At 42.4% G+C, this 21760-nt stretch overlaps 1 protein-coding gene across 1 annotated transcript in view; it reads right to left on the bottom strand.

Annotated features, from left to right (window-relative positions):
* Positions 1–5449: 5449 nt before the first annotated feature.
* The window catches only part of nell2a (neural EGFL like 2a), a gene marked incomplete at both ends in the record, with an annotated part of 67971 nt that continues 51660 nt past the window's right edge, over positions 5450–21760 (bottom strand). The window contains 5 exons of the mRNA XM_080545396.1: positions 5450–5491; positions 6590–6814; positions 13345–13521; positions 14412–14605; positions 15609–15749. Of these exons, the coding sequence (XP_080401522.1) occupies positions 5450–5491; positions 6590–6814; positions 13345–13521; positions 14412–14605; positions 15609–15749 (779 nt within the window). The remainder of the gene's footprint in view (positions 5492–6589; positions 6815–13344; positions 13522–14411; positions 14606–15608; positions 15750–21760) is intronic.

Genomic DNA, 21760 nt, shown 5'->3' with positions numbered 1-21760 from the left:
TTGGGGAGAAGGGAGGGAGCGTGCTGTTAGTGAGGGAACACATCAACGCAGGGGTTTCAATAATGTTTGGGTGGATACCGGTGTCCAGGTCGTGTAACCATCCTATTGACTACTTCCAAAATGAGATGGATACTTCAAAGCATAAAGAAAGTAATGAATTGATGAAAATGTAAGTTTTGCTGCTGTTGTTGCAAACAAAAATGTTTCAACCTGTTTCAGACCACCTATGGTCAAATCGATTAATGCAATTATAGTTTTAATATGCTTGTCCGCAGAACATATACGGTTCAGCTTTATGTATATCGACATTGATAACCTGCAGCTTCTGCACCTATCCCTTTTTTTCTTTTACCGTAACCCATGATTCTGCCATTACCCGAAAGGTTCTTCACCCAGAGCCAAATGTCACATGAAGGGAGGACACCCTGACCCCAGCTAATTTGGAGTCCACCAATGTCTCCAACACAGTTACACCCTTGCTCTGATGCCTTTGCACTGAAATGGGTGGCTCAAACAAATCCTGGTGGCTCGAACAAATCTAGTCACTTGTGCAGAAGAGAGACTTCAAGACAAGAACAGTATTATGTGGTTTCTCTTTAGTCTACTGTTATTTTCTTCAGAGAGGTGAGACTATTTATTTTTATCGGCTAATCTGTGGAGGATCATGGGAATCAAACCACACAGTGGAACTGTACAGTATACCTATGGCAAATTGTCTATGTAGCAGAGGAGGAAAGCAACCATACAGTAGGCTGGGGCAATGTTGGCACCTATTACCTACAGTGGGGTGCAAACATTTGGGCACCCCTGGTTTAAATGTCTGTTACAATTAATCTCTCATTAATCTTGAAAGCAAGCCTGAACACTAAATGCTACAAAGTTAAACATGACACCTTTATGCACATTTTAAAGCAAGGTTTATTTTTATTTTTATTTAAGGCGCAGACCAAGGTGATTTACTTGTTAGGGCTTCAATGAGTCAGGTGAATATAATTCCAGGGTTGAACTATATATTCTGAAGTAACTCCATGTTTGAAGATCAGTCCAGAAATTGAATATTCAAGATGATTTGCCCCATGACCTCCGCCAAAATAATAATAATAAAAGTCCTAAAAAAAAGTTTCAGAATAAAAGTCCTAAAAAAAGTTTCAAAATAAAAGTCCTAAAAAAGTTTCAAAATAAAAGTCATAAAAAAAGTTTCAAAATAAAAGTCATAAAAAAGTTTCAAAATAAAAATCCTAAAAAAAGTTTCAAAATAAAAGTCCTAAAAAAGTTTCAAAATAAAAGTCATAAAAAAAGTTTCAAAATAAAAGTCATAAAAAAGTTTCACAATAAAAGTCTGAAAAAAAAAGTTTCAGAATAAAAGTCCTAAAAAAAGTTTCAAAATAAAAGTCCTAAAAAAGTTTCAAAATAAAAGTCATAAAAAAAGTTTCAAAATAAAAGTCATAAAAAAGTTTCGCAATAAAAGTCTGAAAAAAAAAGTTTCAGAATAAAAGTCCTAAAAAAACGTTTCAAAATAAAAGTCTGAAAAAAAAAGTTTCGGAATAAAAGTCTAAAAAAAAAGTTTCTGAATAAAAGTCCTTAAAATAAAGTTTCAGAATAAAAGTTCTAAGTTTCAGAATAAAAGTCCTAAAAAAAAAGTTTCAAAAAAGTCAGAAAATGGGTATTCCAGCAAGACAATGACCCAAAGCATACCTCAAAATCAACCATTAAGTACCTCAAGGAAAGATGGATGAAGGTTCTGGAATGGCCATCACAGTCCCCAGACTTAAATTATTGAAGATCTGTGGAGCTGCGCATGCAAGAAGGCCGAGGAATATTTCTGAGCTAGAGGTGTTCTGCCAGGAAGAATGGGGAAGAATTCCCAAAACAAGAATTGAAAGAGTCTTAGCTGGCTACAGGAAGCGTTTGCAAGCTGTTTTGGTTGCCTGAGGTGGAGTTACAAAGTACTAGCTGACAGGGTTCCCAAAATGTTGCACAAGGAATTTTTCCTTGTTTAATTATTTTGAAACTCTAAAAAGTTAATCTTGCTTTAAAATGTGATGAAATGCGTCATGTTTAACTTTGTTTAATTTTTAAAGGGCATTTTGACTAGGGGTGCCCACATTTTTGCACTCCACTGTATATGACCTCTAGTTGACTGAGCAGTCACTTGAAGTTAGATAACAGCTGTTTTACAAGGTATTCCTCCACAAGATGGAATCCTTACAGAATTCATATCCTTTCTAGGTAAGTGGAGGCCTATTTTCCTGGAGATACAGTCTTAGTGATAATTGGTGGATTTGCTACACATAGTTGAGTCAGCACTCTGCTGGATTTACATATCAACACATTTGCTTATGAATAATTAAAAGACTACGGGGGTCCAGCCTCTACTCTCGATGACACAGAGAATATTAACCAGGTCTCCTACAGAGAGATGGAAAATACTGTAGTATTCTACACAGCACAGCATGTCCCCCACCTATGACTGTTTGAGTAACAGCCAAAAGCTGATCTGCAAGGCAATGACCTGACCTTTAGGTGTCTTGAGAGTTGTCAACGAACACACATCTTGTACCGTAGCAGTCTATGCTACGCTCTATTACCTTAGCTCTCCACCCTCAGCTAAACACAGTGGTGTGTGTCCATTAATAATGAATATAGGGGCAGGCAGTAATGTGAATTCCCTGTGGGTGGAGACATCTGTTACGGTGGGTTCAGCCCCACTGTGGAAAATCGGACATTTAGGAGCCAGCTGGACAACCGCTCTGCCCCGCAGAGCTACAACCCTCAATGCCCACTGGCAAAAAGCCACCACCGGGTTAGGAGTCATTGGACCAAAGCATGCCAGATGGTGGCCTGGCCAATGAGCCACCAGCCAATTCAGACTCTCCTGGTCCTTCTCTTACTACAGCCAGAGGTCCAAGTTCAAAGTAGAATATCCTTTACCTGAGAGGTAATAAAAAGAGAGCAAAGGCTCTATTTTCAGCCTGCAGAAAATGGACGCAGGTCCAAACTTGGGCGTATTGGCAATTTGTGTCACGGTAACAGGTGACATTACCGCAGCAATGGAGCACTGTCTCGCCGGTGCTCAGGGGGGTGGAGTAGGATGGAGGTGTGTGTGACAATGAGTAGGCCGACTGCCATCAGTTGTGTTGAAAAATAGCAATATTTCACCTGTGACTGTTTGTGCTAGGACAGTTTTTTTTTTTTAATAATACCAAATTGTTCTACTGAGAGAGAGAGAGATAATAATGTCTGAATATCGATGTGCTCAGTAAAGTTTCTATATTATTTCTATATTATATTATATATTTATATTCATGTTTGTTAATATAAATACCTCTCAGGGAGATGCAGGGAATGAGTTGGTTAGAGACTTATCTGCAGGGAAATAAAGCCGTTGTCAGGCAGGCAGGACTAATTTCGCCCATGCTGTAAATTTATATGATAATTATATTAGGGTGTACTCTCATCTAAGTATCAATATAACCTCTTGAGATGCAGGGAAAACCCCTGAAATTAGTATGTATGGAACAAATGAGAGCTCTCAATCTAATTGAAGTGCTACGGGTGTATTAGCAGTTTAAGTACACCATTGCCTAAAATTGTAGTACCCCAATAGATAACCACTGAAAGAGAAACAGAGGGAGAGATAATTGTATTATTGTCCACAAAGGTAGGTAAGATACTTGATCCCAGTCTTGCCGATTGTACTGTATAATTTCCATGTAGCCAAGGAGGTCTGAAGAGACAAACTCACCAGCTTAATGAATAATGATGGAAAAAGTCAGCTGTGACTCCTGATAGCTAGAGTCAGTTCCCAGGCTGGTCATTGAACACACCCCCTGTCTGTCACATACATCTGGCATAATACAACAACAATAATAATAATAATAATAATAATAATAATAGAAATTACGGTCACGGTTCGGTACGTACCTCGGTTTTTAAGTCACAGTTTGGTATATTTTCGGTCCAGCGGGGTAAAAAGAAACACAAAACATAAAATAGCTTTTTTATTATTATTATTATTATTAAACAGTGGTTTACTGATCAAACTATGGATCTTTCTTAAAAGAAAAATAAAAAAATAAAAAAATCTGTCAATACTACTGCAACCAGCTACAATCTACTAATAAAAAGGTACAATTTACTGAAAATTAAATCAAAATAAATATTCTGTCAAATAAATAACTAAATATAATTAAAATAAATATCCATTAAGGTGCAGCATTTAGGACTTGCCAGCTTGCAAGATTCATGTATTTAATTTTTTCAATATGTGTTTAAAAACTGTGTTATCAACAATGGAGGATCCACCTGTCTTTGTCCATCGGCATTATAGTTAACTGAGAAACCGTGATTTTCCCAAACAGGAGACTTAAAGGATACTGGAGCATTCACCCTAACTACTAGAATGGGCCCTACTGGCAATCTCTCTGTGGCATGTGTGCACATGCGTAGTGGCTGAGATTACTTCAACATAAAGTTCCGCACACACATAAAAGTTCTGCACATGCAATGGTTACAACAACGCTGCATTCCTTCGGTACACACGCGTACCGAACCAAAAGACCCGTACCAGAAAAATGTCGGTATGAATACGTTTACCATTATACTCCTTATAAACGCTTTTATCCAAAGGAACTTACATTGCAGTACATACATTTTTCTGTATGTGGTCCCAGTGAGAATCAAACCCCCAATCTAAGCGTTGTTAGCGCCATGCTCTACCAACTGAGCCAAAGAGAACCACATGACCCCATTCTCACCTTGCTACTTGCATGAGTCACATCACAGTAAGTAGTGGGAAGTTATGAGTGACACTGACAGAGCTCGAGAGGCTTGTCATTATCTGTGTTGATTACATTTTGGGGTCAAGGAGACCTGAGAGGATGAGTTTTACTTCATTATGGCCACAGCTACAGAGACATCACCGTTTTTTTTTTTTATATGAGTCAGATCAGAAGCAAAAAGGCAATAAAACAATGAAACCTTTACTTAATGTAAATGGAAATACTTTATTTCACCATTACACAATAACAAGCCTTATAAATTAGAAAATATAAAGGGAAAGAAATGCTACAGAGGACCACAAAATATAGACACGACTCCCATAATGTGGCAAATGAAACTTACACTAACGATCACTATCTACTGTGGGTTATCCGTTAGAGGTTAAAAGAGTTTACAAATCAGCGAAAAAATGTTTCTACATTGAGCACAGTCATGCCAGAATAATAGTATTTTACAGCATCATGTTGTTGCAGATGATTCGGGCGTTCCTCGGCGGACACCCTGATTGGTGAGTCTGAACAGAGGGAGGGGCTTGAGTCCATCACCTGTTTGGTATGATACATATGTTTGTATTTGGTATAAAGAGGTTTGGGAGGAGAGGGTGGTAAAACATAGGTTGTTTTTACATGGATAACACTGTACAGGTGTCTTCAGTGCCACTCAATGACTAAAGGCACATGGGGTCCACTGAGCAACAGGTGTGTCCGTTCTGGAAGAGAGAAGACGGAGGAGAGGAAGACCATCAGACTTCAGCTACAGATTTCTTCTCCATGGGATTGCTCCACCACTTCTGTTTATTTTATATTGTAGTGCTTTTCCCGTTGAAAGGTGGGCTAGATGGAAATCTATGTTTATTGTTTTACTAATCTTACTATCCTTGTATCTATTTTCATTTTCATTTTCTTTTCTTTTTTTTTGTCTTGTGTGTTTGTATGTGCTATCCTACCTTTCTGCCCGATGGATATGATTTTGTTTGTGGTTTCTTTTCTCCTATTGACGTGCAGTAAGTGTCCCTTGATTTTTATTTGAAACAATGATATTGACGTGGAGTGGAACTCTGTACAAGCCTTCTGGGCTTCGTTCCCTCCTTGCACAATTTCTTGTGTGCTAAATAAATAAACTAAACTAAACTAAACTATGCAATGTTATCTCATCCGTTAATTACCTTTCAACATCACGGTTCCGTTAAACAACATATTGATATCATACTTGGAAATGATGTCAACTTACTTCAAGGCTGAGCCATAGGTAAAGTACAGTATACAGGGTTAGTGTTAGCACCAAGAATTCCAACACAATTACATTCTAATGCACATTTAAATGTAATTATTGTCATGTTGTAAAAAAAAGTGTATCAAGGGTAAGAATATCCAGCTCTGATGGATAAACATGTTCTTATAAATGTCTAACGTCTGTCTAATTTCTCATTTCACAATCTGAACCCCATTATTACTCTTGTGTTGCAGCGGTGGACTAGTGGCATTGCAGAACAATGTACTGCAACCCAAAAGGTTGTGGGTTCAAATCCCAAACAGGGTAATGAAGAAAGTGTTCAAGAAGTGTTGAAGTGTTGAGTACTCATACAGCTTCAGGTGAAATAAAGCATTCATGTTCTATTAATGACGTCTTTTTTTTCTTCTTTTTTACTTCCCTTTGGTTACAATAGGAATCAATGGGTAACCTTATTACAATGTTGGATCATGACAATGGGATCCAATTTGCGGGCCATATGCGATTGCCTACTTCGCCCATGCTCGATCCGAAGCCGATCGATATTTTTTTTTAAATGGTGTAGTCTTTGTCTTACCTTGCACTGGCAGAGGGTGCACTCGGTGCCATGTTTGACCCAGGAGGAGCCACTGAAGCGTGCGATGCCGTGCTCGTCCGTGCACGTCTTGGTGATGTCGTTGCGGATGGTGTCGGCCTGGCAGGGGTCGGTGACGCAGCGGGCGCAGCACTCGCCCTCAGGCACCACCGTGAACTCACAGTCCACAGGAGGGCACGAGAGAAGCCAGCAGTCCACCTGCCCCTGCTGTGGGACAGACACACAGACAGACACACAGACAGACAGACAGACAGACAGATAGACACAAAGACAGACACACAGATTGACAGACATGAGTCATATACTATATCACTGGGACTAATAAAACGATACCTGAGGGACAAGAATACGTAATGTTACCCATACAAATGTGTAATTAGTTCCTGTATCTTACCAGGATAAGGTTTCTGCTTCTCTTTACCAAATGTACACATGTAAAAATATACATTTGTATGTGTTAGGGGTGGGGCACTGGTGACTAATTGGTTAGCACCCCTTGTTTGGGATAAGCTAGTAGTGTGGTAAAAAATAGACACTTCTACAACAGTCAAGCAGGTTTCCAAACACTGAAGTGAATGTCTCCTCTGTCCTCCCTAATGGAGCTCTTATTGTGGCCCTCTCATTCTTGGCTTGAAGTTAATCACTGGGAACTTTTCAGCAGAGAAAGCCTTATTGGATTTCTCCTGCCGTCTATAATGATACCACAATAAGCCAGTGAATACAGGTGATATATATTGGCCAACTTTATAGATCCTGGCTAAGCTATTCTGCATGACCTACTTCTGCTAACATTTTCATCCTTGAGTTTAGTGGTTTACATACACCCACCTACCCACCCACCCACCTACCACTCAAGCATGCACGTATGCATGCACGCACTCACACACACACACACACACACACACACACACACATACACACACACACACACACACACACACACACACGCAACCCAGAGTTCGGCTTGATGCAAATCTCCCATTGGGATATCTAATATCCATTGAAAATCAGCTCTCTCAGCATTTCAGTGATGTTGTAGTAAATTAGGCAGGCTATAAAACACTGGCCTATGAGGTGCTAATGTATGCTCCCTGCCTTCATTTAGTGTGTAAACATTTGAAGTGTGATTCCCCTGGAGTAGGGCTCTTTATTCATAGCCAGAGGAAGTGGATGTAGCCTCAGGGCAATGTTGATTAAAGGGATAGTTTACTAAAAATACATTGTGTTTATACAACGCATTCTAAAAACAGGCCACTGCCATTTCTATTTTTGTCTGTTTTTTTCTTCAAGATCAAAAAGACATTTCCATATTCTTTCCTATTTGATCTCAAAGACCTACACTCCAATGTAATGCATTACACTTCATAAAGGAGGCTTAGTATGTGTATGACATGTATGTGTCACGTATGTGTCACGGCTTGGTGAAAAAGTCTGCATGTCGGGAATTGTGAAACCTTGCAATCGAGTTGTGTCTTGTTGTGAAAAAAATGTGTTTTCTGTTTTCATACTATTGATCTGTTTGTTGATCAACAACCCTTTCTCTTTGGATACAGTCATTGATGGCAGCGTCCATCTTGTCAACAAACAGACATACACACAGACTTAGGCCCATATTGGCGCTTCTCCATAGAAATACATTGGAGCGCGATTCATGTTAGGAAATAAATTATTACCTGTGGCGTTTGACAGCGGATGATAATAATAATAATAATAATAATAATAATAATAATAATAATAATAACGTTTTATTTGTATAGCGCTTTTCCTGCAAACATTGCAGCTCAAAGTGCTTCAATCATTATATAATCATCATTTAGTTATTTAGTCATTTAAAGGCAATATTAAAAAGATGGTAGACATATTTAATGTAATGTTATCTATCTAACATTAGGCTGATTTGTGCATGATAGTGCGCGCGTTTTGACCTAGTTCATGTCGCATTTCCCCCCCCCTCCCCGACATTCAAATGAACACAAAAATACTTTGAAGATGAATGCATGAATATATTTAATGGTTATGACATTTGAGGTATGAGAGATCAACACATTCTCAATCATAAAGAAGGTTATTTTCGTCTTCTTCGTCTTCCTTCAACATTTCCTCCTTAGTGGTGTCCAGGATCTCGGTAACGAACTGCTGACACTCTGGTGTCACTCCTCTGGAACTGGAACAGCTGTGGTCACCAGTGGTTGCGTTCAGTCCGGATATGTGGTCACCAGTGGTTGCGTTCAGTCCGTATATGTGGTCACCAGTGGTTGCGTTCAGTCCGGATATGTGGTCACCAGTGGTTGCGTTCAGTCCGGATATGTGGTCACCAGTGGTTGCGTTCAGTCCGTATATGTGGTCACCAGTGGTTGCGTTCAGTCCGGATATGTGGTCACCAGTGGTTGCGTTCAGTCCGTATATGTGGTCACCAGTGGTTGCGTTCAGTCCGTATATGCTGGTAGGGCTGTCATGTCTGCAGTCATCATCCTTGCCAGATCCATTTTTGTCTGGTGTGCTCTTTTCCTCTTTAGTCTCCTGCTCACGGTCAGAGCTGCTCGCTGATCTTCCGCTCACTGGTCTCCTCCCTTTCTCCTCCTCTGAGAGAGATGAGGTAGGGACACCTGGCAGCTGCCAGTCCACTGTAGCATCCTGACGGCCTTTAATGCTTCTCAGGGAGGTCCGCGAACGTGAGCTACAAGAGCTTTGAGTCCTAGGTGGATGCAGGGTAGGGTCTTGTGTTGTGGTCAGCTCACAGCCTTTTTCCAGAGTCTGTTGAGCTGAAGAAGGTCGGCTGCCTTTCTTCTCCTCTGACAGAGATGAGGTAGGGACACCTGGCAGCTGCCAGTCCACTGTAGCATCCTGACGGCCTTTAATGCTTCTCAGGGAGGTCCGCGAACGTGAGCTACAAGAGCTTTGAGTCGTAGGTGGATGCAGGGTAGGGCCTTGTGCTGTGGTCAGCTCACAGCCTTTTTTCAGAGTCTGTTGAGCTGAAGAAGGTCGGCTGCCTTTAGACCTTTCAGGTATGACTTGACCACTGCCCTTGCTTTCTTTTTCTTTACCGGTTGTCATTTGCTTGTTGTCAGGGTCTCTTGGGTCTGGTGAGTGACCTTTTGTCTTTCGTCCAGAGGTAGGTCTGCTGTGGTTTGGTCCAGAGGTAGGTCTGCTGTGGTTTGGTCCAGAGGTAGGTCTGCTGTGGTTTGGTCCAGAGGTAGGTCTGCTGTGGTTTCGTCCAGAGGTAGGTCTGCTGTGGTTTCGTCCAGAGGTAGGTCTGCTGTGGTTATCATTTGCGTTAGGCATATCAGTTGAGTCGGAGTGTCGTCTTTCCTTTCTCTTTCCAAAACATCCTCCACAGCAAGAGAGGAGGGCAGCCAGCTTAAAAAAGGTAACAAATGCATTTGTTTTCTTCTTTTTTCCCTTCTTCTCATTGTCTTCCTTCAGACCTGCATGCCCTTGGGGGGCATTTGGGTCACTTTGGGTTTGATTCATCTGATCACGTTATGTGAGTCTTCTCATAAAGTCAACTTTCTATACTGTAAAAGCAAGAGGCGATAGTTCTCAAGAGGCGATGCTCTGAAATGACCTGTTTTTTAGAATGCACCAGCTATGAGGTTCTTTTTAATTATTGATGACATCATAATAGGCTTTGTTACAACTGAGAGAGTAGTCCAGTCAATCTAACTCAAAAAAAGGCCCAACCCAGGAGAAATTGCAATAGTAATGTTTCATAGTTTTTATTGTTCCTAATACCCTCCTGCATCATATTAAAAGTCTTACTTGATTAATGTATTGGATCATACTTTTTTCAAGGTCAAAAGAGGTTAAACAATGTTTTAGAGTGACGCCATCTGGGTAAAATGGTGTTAATATTGGAGGGCCTATGTATACCTATCCAACATATTTGGTGTCTTTTCCTATGTTTTGGGGGTCAATCTTTCCAATAAAACACTTTTTCAGAGGATATTCTTAAGTCTTATACCTGTATTAGGGGTACAACTACCCCAACACCCACTTATTAGAGTGCTGTCAAATGTTCAGCTTCATATTTGACTTATCTGGTTAAATAAAGATTACATAAATAAATAAAATAAATAAATAAAATATTATGCCTATTGCATCATAATAGCTGTCACTGGCTGAGTTTGTAAATTTGCTCTGGAAATCTGATGGATGGAATGCCTCTTGTCCAATCAAATTACTTGGTCCCGCTATGACATTGAACCCAGTGTGCGCTCCAGTGGAGCGAGGTATTAACCAAAATGATCAAACACACTGAGAGACAAACATTGAAATGCTTTTTTTTATATTAAAGGGCTTGGGCATGCGCCGCATTTATAGCTTATTATGACTGCTCGCCCATGCGGTACGGATAAGATACAAATGCGTGCCGTCCTGTACCGTCCCGGTCTGGTCAATGGAGAAGCGCCATGCTTTAAAAAACAGAGCAAATTCTACCTACTGGCTACCCAGTGAGATGACAATTCACCTACTGTACAAAACCAGGATAAAAAGTAATATACTGTATATTAGATATTATCATTATTATTTCAATGATCACAAAAATTAATGTAAGCTAAAAAGCTATTCAAATGTGCTTAAAGATGGCTTGTCCCTCTTCTTCCTGTCTCTTAATTTTAAGGTCCCTGTAGAGCCCTTGTGTTTTGGGTCTGCTAAGTGTAGCAGCATCCAAGGTTCACTTCACGTCCCTGTCATGCTACAGGAGTCCCTGCATATCTCTTCACACCATTCTCCTCTGCTCTTTCAAATGCTGCTGTCTATAGCATTTGACTGGTGGCTTGTTGTGAGTGAGTGTGTGTGTGTGTGTGTGTGTGTGTGTGTGTGTGTGTGTGTGTGTGTGTGTGTGTGTGTGTGTGTGTGTGTGTGTGTGTGCGTGTTTCGCGACAGACGGACAGCTTGATGGCTGCCGTAAGTGGTGAGATGAACGCGCTCAACATCTAAGCTCACATACACCCGTTGTAACTGCCATCGTTATTGCAGTGGGAATAAGATGCACTGGATGCTTTTGATACAATGTGCCTCGTTACCACACTAAGATTGGCTTTTAAACAAGCCCTGAACAGCGGGCGAGTCTACAAACAACGCCCGAACGTCTGCGACCCAAGCCCAACACCGGCCGGAGATGTTCCCGTAGACTTCAAGACGGCAATGACAGACTACGAGTGGACTAACTTTTTCCATAAAGGAATATTCTCCGCGACGCAAGGAAACGCGCGTCCATACGGATTCAGGCTTCTGAAATATGTCGCCGGAATCCTGAAGAAATTCCCACCCTCTGTCGATTTCCCGGTGGACCTTACACCTGACTCGCTGACGGCTTGGACAGAGACGCAGCTTTGCTTCATCCGTGAGAGAATACAACCAGCGCTGCGGGCCTCCGGGACAGAGACACATCGACAACACACCATGAGGGGTCTGAGAATTGCTGCAATGACTAAAAGAAAGGCCAAACAGGTTGCCAAATGTTGCTCTGTCTCAGCTATTATTGGCAGCTTGGCCGTGTGGAGAAGGAGGTGTCATGTGACCCTTAAGTGTTCAGTGCTGCTTAGCCCCGAAATATTTGATTCCCTGTTTGTATAATATAATTTGTGGAACCAAATAAAGTATTCAAATGTGTGTGTGTGTGTGTGTGTGTGTGTGTGTGTGTGTCTGTGCGTGTGTGTGTCCCCGTCTTCATACAGTATGTAAGTGCACCCTCAGAGAATGACTCAACCGAAAGCCCTTTTTCAGCTGGCTGCGTTTTCCCTGCCTGTCCAACAACACAATGATTTTCTACCCCTTGTAATGGCCTGCTGTAAGTAATCCAGCCAATGACCTTCAGGGCCAATCTTAAGGACAGCATCACAATGGGGGGAAACAGCATTATACTGGTCCTCTAGCCATGGATCTTCTCTGAGTGGGCGTCCCTGTATTCATATGGTAATATAGAGGGAAAGAGAGTGAGGTTGGATGTCTGTCTGCCAGTCTGTTTGATCTGGAGAAGAAGAAAAGTGCGACGGAAAGGAAACGCGACTCCTGCCAAGGGGTGTGTGTGTGTGTGTGTGTGTGTGTGTGTGTGTGTGTGTGTGTGGAGGGGAGTGGAGGGGTGGCTGACAGACCCACGCTAAAGATAATTTATGGGGAGAACCAACACAAAAGCATAGTGACAGAAACGCTGCTAAGTGTTGCCTTTCTCTTTGCGGGGAGCGAGCTAGCCAAGCATGACATTTGCATTTAATAAACATATGGCTGGCGCTGAAGAGCATCTGAAAGGCATATCGGGAGACGAGGGATGTGATGTTCTGTCAAATTTACTGCGAAATCCTCGTAAAAAAAAAAATCCTCCCTGTTGTTTGAACAGCAGGAGATGTGGAAACCTTGAGTAAGGTCGACACAACAGAGTCTACCCAAACAGTGCATATTTATTTATGGGTAGATTTCAATAGACAGTCTCTTGACACGTCGTGATTCTGTTTCATATATTGCCTGGACAAGCTTACAAGCGTACAGCATTCGTAACACTTATTCTCTGAGACTCCATGCACAGACAGACAGACAGACAGACACACACACAGACACACACGCAGGCACACACACACACACACACACACAAGCACGCACACTCACACGCACGCACACACGAGCACACGGCTCCTAGGCAATTCCCTCAGCCTTACCCTAACCTTATGGTATATCCATCAAAGAACAGATTGGATGAAGTAGAGCCCAGGATATGATATGATATGATGGGTACTCACCAGGCACTGACACTGCTGGCAGTTCTCCACCCAGGTGTCTCCGCTGCCGTAGGTCAGCAGGCCGCTCTGGTGCAGACACTGGCTGCTGAGGCGAGGGTCACACTCAGGACAGCAGAACAGGTCCGCCGTGGGGTTGTCACAGTCGCACACCATCCTCCTACACATCACCTGGCCACTCTGCTTACACAGGGGAGGAGCACTTATAGTCTACATAATTTAAAAATAAAATAATAAGCTGTACTTGAGTTCAGCCTAGCACAATGGAACCAATGAAATAGTCCGAAAAGTGCATGCCCCGCCCATCTGGCACAACAGACAACGCTTATGCAAACGCTCAATGTATTTGGAAACATTTCATATCTGTCATTCTACAGATCTGTCCATCCATAGACCAACTTCCCAACCTTCAATGTCAGAAGGCACCCTCTCCAACAACTACGCCGTATCTTCTAATCCAAACTCAATCTCTGCTAGTTGTTGACCTTGGTTCTTTCTGAACTCCTCCACTATCGCTTCATTGGCATCTTCACTGTGTCCGTCCAAATCAAAAACTATAACACGTTTACTCCTCTGTTCACCCAACCGTCACTGCTAATTTTGACAGGCAGGTCTGCAATTTCTCAAATCAATTAAAATTATATAATCATATAATTAGAGCCATTTCTGCCCTCGTCCTTGATAATCAAATGAATAATTTGCTGCTTGATCATTCAATACCGCTACTAATCCTCTGTAATCACCTTCTGACATTGCCAGACACAAGACATTAGGCCAGATGAAATGTGAGATGAAACATTACAATACGTGACCAGATTATAACCTAATAATAATCATGAGTAAATATATTTTGGGGTTTATTGAAACCAGGTTTTTCAAGTAAGCTCTATAACTAGCCTAGATACATTTTTCGGACTTCCACTTGAATAAGATATCATCAAATTTAATTGATAAAACACCCATCTATAGCCACAAAATGATGGCTGAACTCATAAATAATCATACAATCTAATATCAACCTGTAGACTATTTTCTCATCATCCACCAACCATCATCCTCTCCTTTCTCACCTGACAGGAGCAGACGGAGCACCTATCGTTGTCCAGCACCCAGATCTGCCCGTTGTGCTTGACCTTGTTGTCATGGATACAGTCTCCAGTGCAGTTGTGCCCATGGGGGCATCTACAGTCGTAACCCCCCTCCAGGTTGAAACAGACGGTGTCATTGGAACAGGTGTTCCTCCCCATCTTGCATTCATTAATATCTGTTGGGAGCCGAAAGAGATGACATAACGCATATGCTCAACACAGGTAATGTAGTTTATGCATACGTTATGTTAACACTCTCCAAAGTTAACAACTCCTTTTACAGCTTTTAAAAAGGCAAAGAAAACACATTATCATTTAGATTTTTAAAGCGGTGCAGCCGCTTCTATACGTGACGTGTGTGTGTGTCTGTGTGTGTGTGTGTGTGTGTGTGTGTGTGTATGTGCGTGTGCGTGTGTGTGTGTGCATGAGCATGAGATTTAAACCAATCAGGAGTTCCCTATGCGTCACATGCCCAACAATACAATAGTAACTTGAGAAAAGCATGCCCAGCTCCATCCTCATACAGCACATCTGTAAATAATATGTTTTGCGTACATAAAAAACTGTCGCGGTCACAAGTTAGAAAATGGGTTTGAAATGGAAATGACCAGCTGCTGTTAGAGTGGAGTTTTGAACATTCCACTATTTTGTGTGAATGGGGAGCATGGTTTTCAAACAACACTGAATATTTCAACAAACTATTCCAGAAAGACTGAATGAGCAGCAGAAAAGCATCATTTGGAGGGGAAATACAGCGGTAAAGACACTTCCAATCACACCATTCCTCTCCTCCACCAGTCAGCTGAGATGTCTGAGAGAGACAAGAGGATTATGAGTCTCTACAATAACTCTGAGCAGGCAGGGTGTTGGCAGGGTGGTTTGCTGCTATAAACAATGTTCAAACACAGTCTTGAGCTGTACTGACAATGTAAGCAGGCACCTGTGTTTGGTGTCTTATTAAACGAGTGAGAGTTTTCGCATCTGTGACCGTCTCCACCAGTAAATAGATATCTATTCACATGTTTACTGTACTGTACACTATGTATGTAGCCTATGCAATTACACTAAAATATGAAGTAACTTAATGGGAAAAGCTCATACTGTATGTGAGTGAGTGTAACAAGTTTGCTTTTGCCCGTGACAGGGCGGAGTGGGAGTGGGAGTGGGGGGGGAACTCACCTACACACGACTCCCCATTGGCTGAGAACAAGCCGTTGTCGTGGTAGCCGTCACGACACTCACAGTGGTACCAGCCGGGCAGGTTGACACAGGTGGCTCTGCTATCACACTCCACAAAGCCATCGGAGCACTCATCAATGTCTGTCATGAGAGAGGGGGGGAGAGAGAGAGAGAGAGAGAGAGAGAGAGAGAGAGAGAGAGAGAGAGAGAGAGAGAGAGCAGTGAGCACAGTGCTTCTCCCTCCCTCTCTGAGCATCAGATGGTCCAATACCAGTGAACTCCTATTCCTATAGTGCTGGCCTGTTCACTGGAGCGACACACAAACAGGTGTTTGTTTTTAACTACGTTCGAAGAACCACGTATCGAGCTTCCATTCTTGCCGGGTAGACTTTTTCAGCATTGACTGATTTCTAATTGGTATAAAGGTGGGTCCAGGAATGGATAGGATGTGCATGCTCTATCGATCATATGATACACAGCATGAGAAGGGCATATCATCGATATAAGAAACCAGTTCATGTAAGTTGTCTAATTAGTCGCACCCATTAGCCTTTGATTCTGTTTCGTTGTGTAAAGCTTTAAAACCACTGTGCTCTTGCGTTGAAATACAAAAACAAACTTCAAGGGTGAAAGAATTTCCCCCGACGGCTTAAAAAGACCATACAGGGAAGCTTGCAGAAGCCATCCACTTTGAAAGTGGGCCTACCAGTGGTGTTTGCACAGATTCTGGGAGAGAAAACTTCAATGACAGAATAAAGAGCAGTAGAAACCTAGAAGCCGTGCCTGCCTTATTCTTGACTCTGCTTTCTCTGCTTATGCTTTCAGCTGTCATCCTCAATACACCAATAATCACATGTTCACAAGTCTCTCTCTCTCTCTTTCTCTTTCTCTCTCTTCGTTCGACAAACAACACAGCGTCCGCCCCTTTCCTCACAAAAGGTATGGAGAAAACGGAGGTCCGCTCGATTGATGCGACCGGAGACAAATCACTGTAATAGTTCATACTATTTAATTAGACTTGGGGAGGCCAGATGATGGAAGATAAGCTTGTGATTACAGAGAGAGAGAGAGAGACAGGCTAAAAATGAAAAGCCCAGGTTTTAGAGTGATTAAACGTGTCTGTGTAGGCAGTGATGGCTTCTTTATGATTGTGGGTGATGCGCGATCACCGGCTTCTCATTATGAAAATGGCCCTGTTCTGTTCTGTGCACTGACCTTCTCACACTCCCCTCCCCTAGAACAGGGTCCCACATAGAGCAGCTGCAGTCCTCTTCCTCTCCCATCACCACAGCAGTAATAGGATTAAGATCTATCGGCTAATGAGCTCTCCCGCCTTTTAATAGAATTTCTCCAGGAGATTAAACATTGATCAAATGTCACGCCGATTAGGACTTTACTGTATCTATGTACAGAAAAAACGTATAGGCATTTGTCAGAGTCAAACCGAAACATTTTCGGTGAGACGCAGTAGTCTACTCTCTTATTTGATTCAACGAGAGTCAAATTTAAACTGTCCAACAGTTGGTGGAAAGACAGAAATGGTCCTAACACTTAATCTAATAGAGAGATAGTGTATTGTCCCTCTCGGGAATGAAGTGTTGAGTTTTTAATGTGTACTGTGTACAAAAGCATGTGGTTACACCAAAAAGAATAATCAGCCTTGAAATGAAGCATATTCTCTCTGCTGTGCGCAAAGTGAAATCTCTCATGCTCTTTGTTGCCTATGAATTTCAGTTGAGTGGCTTTGAAATGAAGAAAGCGGCATCCAGTCTCCTGCCAAAATGGGGGAAAAAGATGAATCTATTTAATCTAAGTAATTTCTCCAATCTGACTGCATGAAATTGTTCAAAGATAGACCGAGCCATTTAGTTACTATTTATAACCAATCCCAGTGGTAATGGAGTTCTAAATATACACAAATGGTCTATTTTCAGCCCTATTCATTATTTCGCCAAGACCACAGTATACGGTATACATCTTCAAGGAATGTTTCACTGTCTAGTTCCTTTGTCTAGAGCCAAGGCTGTTAATTGTAATTGTCGTAAAATGCCTCCAAGGCCTTAGTAGCTTCAAATACATCATCTCAAACTGTCTGTTTTTTTAACTGCCTCCTGTCACTTACAGTAGGCTACTTAGACATTACTAGTTCTACATTTATGATGTACTATAGGCTATGAAAATACAGCAGTACCTCTTGTAACATCTTTACACTTATCGTTATGGGAAAAACTAAATGGTTGCTCATTGTGGAAATGACTGTAACTACTGCATATTCTCTGTGAGGAGAAAACTGAATTAGGAAAGTGTGAGGACTAAGTGTGAATGGACTGCACGTACAGTATATAGCGCCTTATTCCAAAGCACTTTACAATGGCCTCTCATTCACCCATTCACACACACATTCACACACAGCAAGCTACCATGCAAGGCGCCGGGCCCGCTCATTGGGAGCAATTTGGAGTTCAGTACGGTAACTTGCCCAAGGACACCTCGACGTGTGGCCAACCGGGGATCGAACCACCAAACCGCTGACCTTGTGATCATTAGACGCCGGCTCTACCTCCTGAGCCACGGCCGCCCCCAACTGTGGCATTTACCACAGGCACATCGCTCGGCCGTGAATGTCATGCTCTTTTTTCTCTCCTTTTTTCCCCAGTGCAAAACAAACAACACATGAACAAAACTCCCTGTCTCTACCCTTAAGCAGGTCAAGGCCATACTGGAGAAAAGGGGTGTCTCCTTGGCTACCGGGAGAGAGAAGGGAGGAGAGAAGGAGGGGAGGTGGAGGAGAGCTGATGGGACAGACGTGGTTATTTCACTCGTTATCCTGAGCGACAGGCTGGAAACAAAGACTCTATTAAAGCAGCTCTCCAAGGACGACCAACGAGTGGCTCTTCTCCTCCTCCTGTCTTACTGCTGTGTTCTTGTTACACTGGCCTGGTCTCCCCTCCCTTATCTTCTCTTCTCTCCTCCCCCAGTTCTCTTTCTTTTCTTCATTTCTACCTCCCTCCCTTCCCTCTCCCTGTAGTCCCCCACTCCTTATCACTCTCTCCCTCCAGTCCTTCTATCTCTCTCTGTCTCTCTCTCTCTCTCTCTCTCTCTGTCTCTCTCTCTCTGTCTCTCTCTCTCTCTCTCTCTGTCTCTCTCTCTCTCTCACCCACCTTCCGGTCCCTTCCCTTCCTCTCTCTCTCTCTACCTCCAGTACTGCATATCTCTCTCTCTCTTCATAATAATTTTAATTAAATAATTTTGACATTTAGCAGACGCTTTTAATCCAAAGCGATTTACAATTACGAATTACAGGGACATTCCCCCTGGAGTAACTGAGGGCTAAGTGCCTTACTCCAGGGCACACTAGTAGTGGTGTGGTTTCAGGCGGGATTTGAACTCACAACCTTCCGATCACAAGTCCAACTCACTATCCAACTCACTATCCACTAGACCACTAGACCACCACTACCCCTTCATCTTCATCTTCATCTTCATCTCTCTTCCTCTCTGAGCTGGGGGCATATACAGGTAGAGGCTTTATCTCCCCGTCTTTAGCCTTGACTGACAGTACAACCTTCAGGCCAGAATACAGCTCTGGGGGATTGCATCACCCAGCACACCAGCTCAGCAGACCTATCATAATAACAATATGATTCTTTCTTTTTCTACATGAAAACAAATCCTCAGACGCTCCTAGAATGTTACTCCTAACACTTCTTAATTCATGATATTAATTCATCTTAAATATGATTTATTTGTGCGCTCTCCTATATGTCTTAGGTGGCACAGATTACATCCATAATGGTATTTAAATCATCAATATACGTACAAAGCTTGAATTGGCCTGTACTGTACAGTAGCATAGTGACACTGGGTGGACAATGAACAGTGAACAGTGAATCACTATCATGTGTTGCACAGGGATGATGAATAGAGAGGAACAGTTGAGGAGCCCACTTCATTATCCTGTCCATCAGATGGACAACTTGAATTGAACCGATCATTCTTTATCACCCCAGGGGGAAATATGGTTGGCAGACAGAGGTGCCAAAGGAACACTTAACTGGCAAGATGCATTAGGTTGCCTTAAAGCTGCGCACTTAGAGTAGAGTAGAGCTACCTATTGTAACTATGGAAAGCATGTGCCAGTGGGTTTGGTAAAGTATAGTGACATATTCTCAAGCTCAAGCCTATGAGCAGGGAGCACCCTGGGAGATGTGTCATTTAGCAATAAGCAGCAGGTTGTGCTCAGCTAAACGACAGCTCTGGCCATTAGGAGGCCTAATTAAGACACACTAATGATGTGTGATGGAGTGTGTGCTTCATAAGGCGCCTAAAATAAAGAATGAATACATAATCATTGCTCTTAAACAACCCCGTTTGAGCTCGACTAGAGCGAGGCCCCTCGCAGAGAGAGAGAGAGGGGCGGTGAGGGAGCTGTCAAGGGGGGGGGGGGGGGGGAAACAATCACAAGAGTGCTTCTCAAACACTCAATCCCTGTTTTACCTTCCGTGTAGGAGCTGAGACATAAACATTGAGAGATGTGTGTAATGCTATGAAGGGGGTACTCCAGTCAACGAGATGTGGCATAACCTGACATAGACCAGACACAGCCTGTGAAATAACCTGACATAGACCAGACACAGCCTGTGAAATAACCTGCCATAGACCAGACACAGCCTGTGAAATAACCTGACATAGACCAGACACAGCCTGTGAAATAACCGGACATAGACCAGACACAGCCTGTGAAATAACCTGACATAGACCAGACACAGCCTGTGAAATAACCTGACATAGACCAGACACAGCCTGTGAAATAACCTGACATAGACCAGACACAGCCTGTGAAATAACCTGACATAGACCAGACACAGCCTGTGAAATAACCTGACATAGGCCAGACACAGCCTGTGAAATAACCTGACATAGGCCAGACACAGCCTGTGAAATAACCTGACATAGGCCAGACACAGCCTGTGCATGTGTCAGCAGATCTGTGCTGTCTGTTGTATTTAGCTTATGTCCTCTCCTCCATGTGTAAGTGAGAATCTTTCAGCTGTGTAATAAACTATCCAATCTTTTCCTATCTCCTAACAGCCCCTCCTCCCCAACCAACCCTTCAGTTCTTCCCACTACACTGCAGCAAACACTCTCTGTCATAAAATCAGTCTAGCTGTGAGGGATATACCTTTAAAACAGGTTGACCGCAGGGCGTTGGGAGTACATTTACTGGTTCTTGCTCTAAGAGCTTTGAGACAAATAACCTGCAACCAGATCAAGCAAATATTATAAAGTATTATCCGAGGATGCTGGGACGTTCGTCAAGTATGTCACAGACCTTTCCAATAATTAAGAAAGGTATGATAACCAGATTCAATGTAATTTGTGCCAACAAAGACCTTGTATGTCCTTCTACAGTCAAGACTACAGCACACTTTTGGGTCAAACAGGAGCACTGTGGAAAAAACCACAAGCAAAGTGCAAGTCTCATCTCTTGAGGTGAATTCACTTTTCCCCCAAATCAATATTGATTTAATCTCAGTATGGCTCTCATAATTGAGGAAGCCTGGTCTTGGAATAGTCATGAAGTTAACCCAAAAAAAGAAATGACCAGATCATTTTCCAAGTGAAGGTGAGAGACCAATCTAAAGCACATAGTAATTGAAATAAAACACTTGGCCTATTTCTTTATCTCTGTGCTTCATTTGAGTTGATTTAAAGTGCAAGTTTTTGAGGGGACTTTTTAGTGTCACTCCAGTTAAGACAGCGTCTCCTCTCCTCTCCTGGCTGCCTTCATTGTCTTCCTGTAACCATGGAGAGAGCTGCCAAGGGCAACCACAGGTCGCCATTAGTTACTGAAGACACAGACAGTGGGTTATCGGTGAGGGGGAAAAAACACCATTGAGAAAGGCTTAATAAGCTCAGCGTGGCTGCAAAGGCACGAAGGGAGAAAATAATAAGCTGAAAACAAAGGAAAGTGCTACCATGGAGCAACTCAGCAGTTAGCATATCAAAACTGGCTAAGGACCAAATAGTCTTCTTGAAGAAAGTACTTCCATTTATCTCAGTGTACTGCAGGCAGCAAAGGGATCATTAAACTACAATTCAAGATTGCTAAAGATTTCAACCGTGACACAATATTTGTATTATCAATCTAT

Source organism: Nansenia antarctica, assembly GCF_963989245.1.
Source record: "Nansenia antarctica genome assembly, chromosome: 14".
Classification (NCBI taxonomy): domain Eukaryota; kingdom Metazoa; phylum Chordata; class Actinopteri; order Argentiniformes; family Microstomatidae; genus Nansenia; species Nansenia antarctica.
Note: the sequence above shows the minus strand (reverse complement) of the source record. Positions and strands in the feature narration are given on the sequence as shown.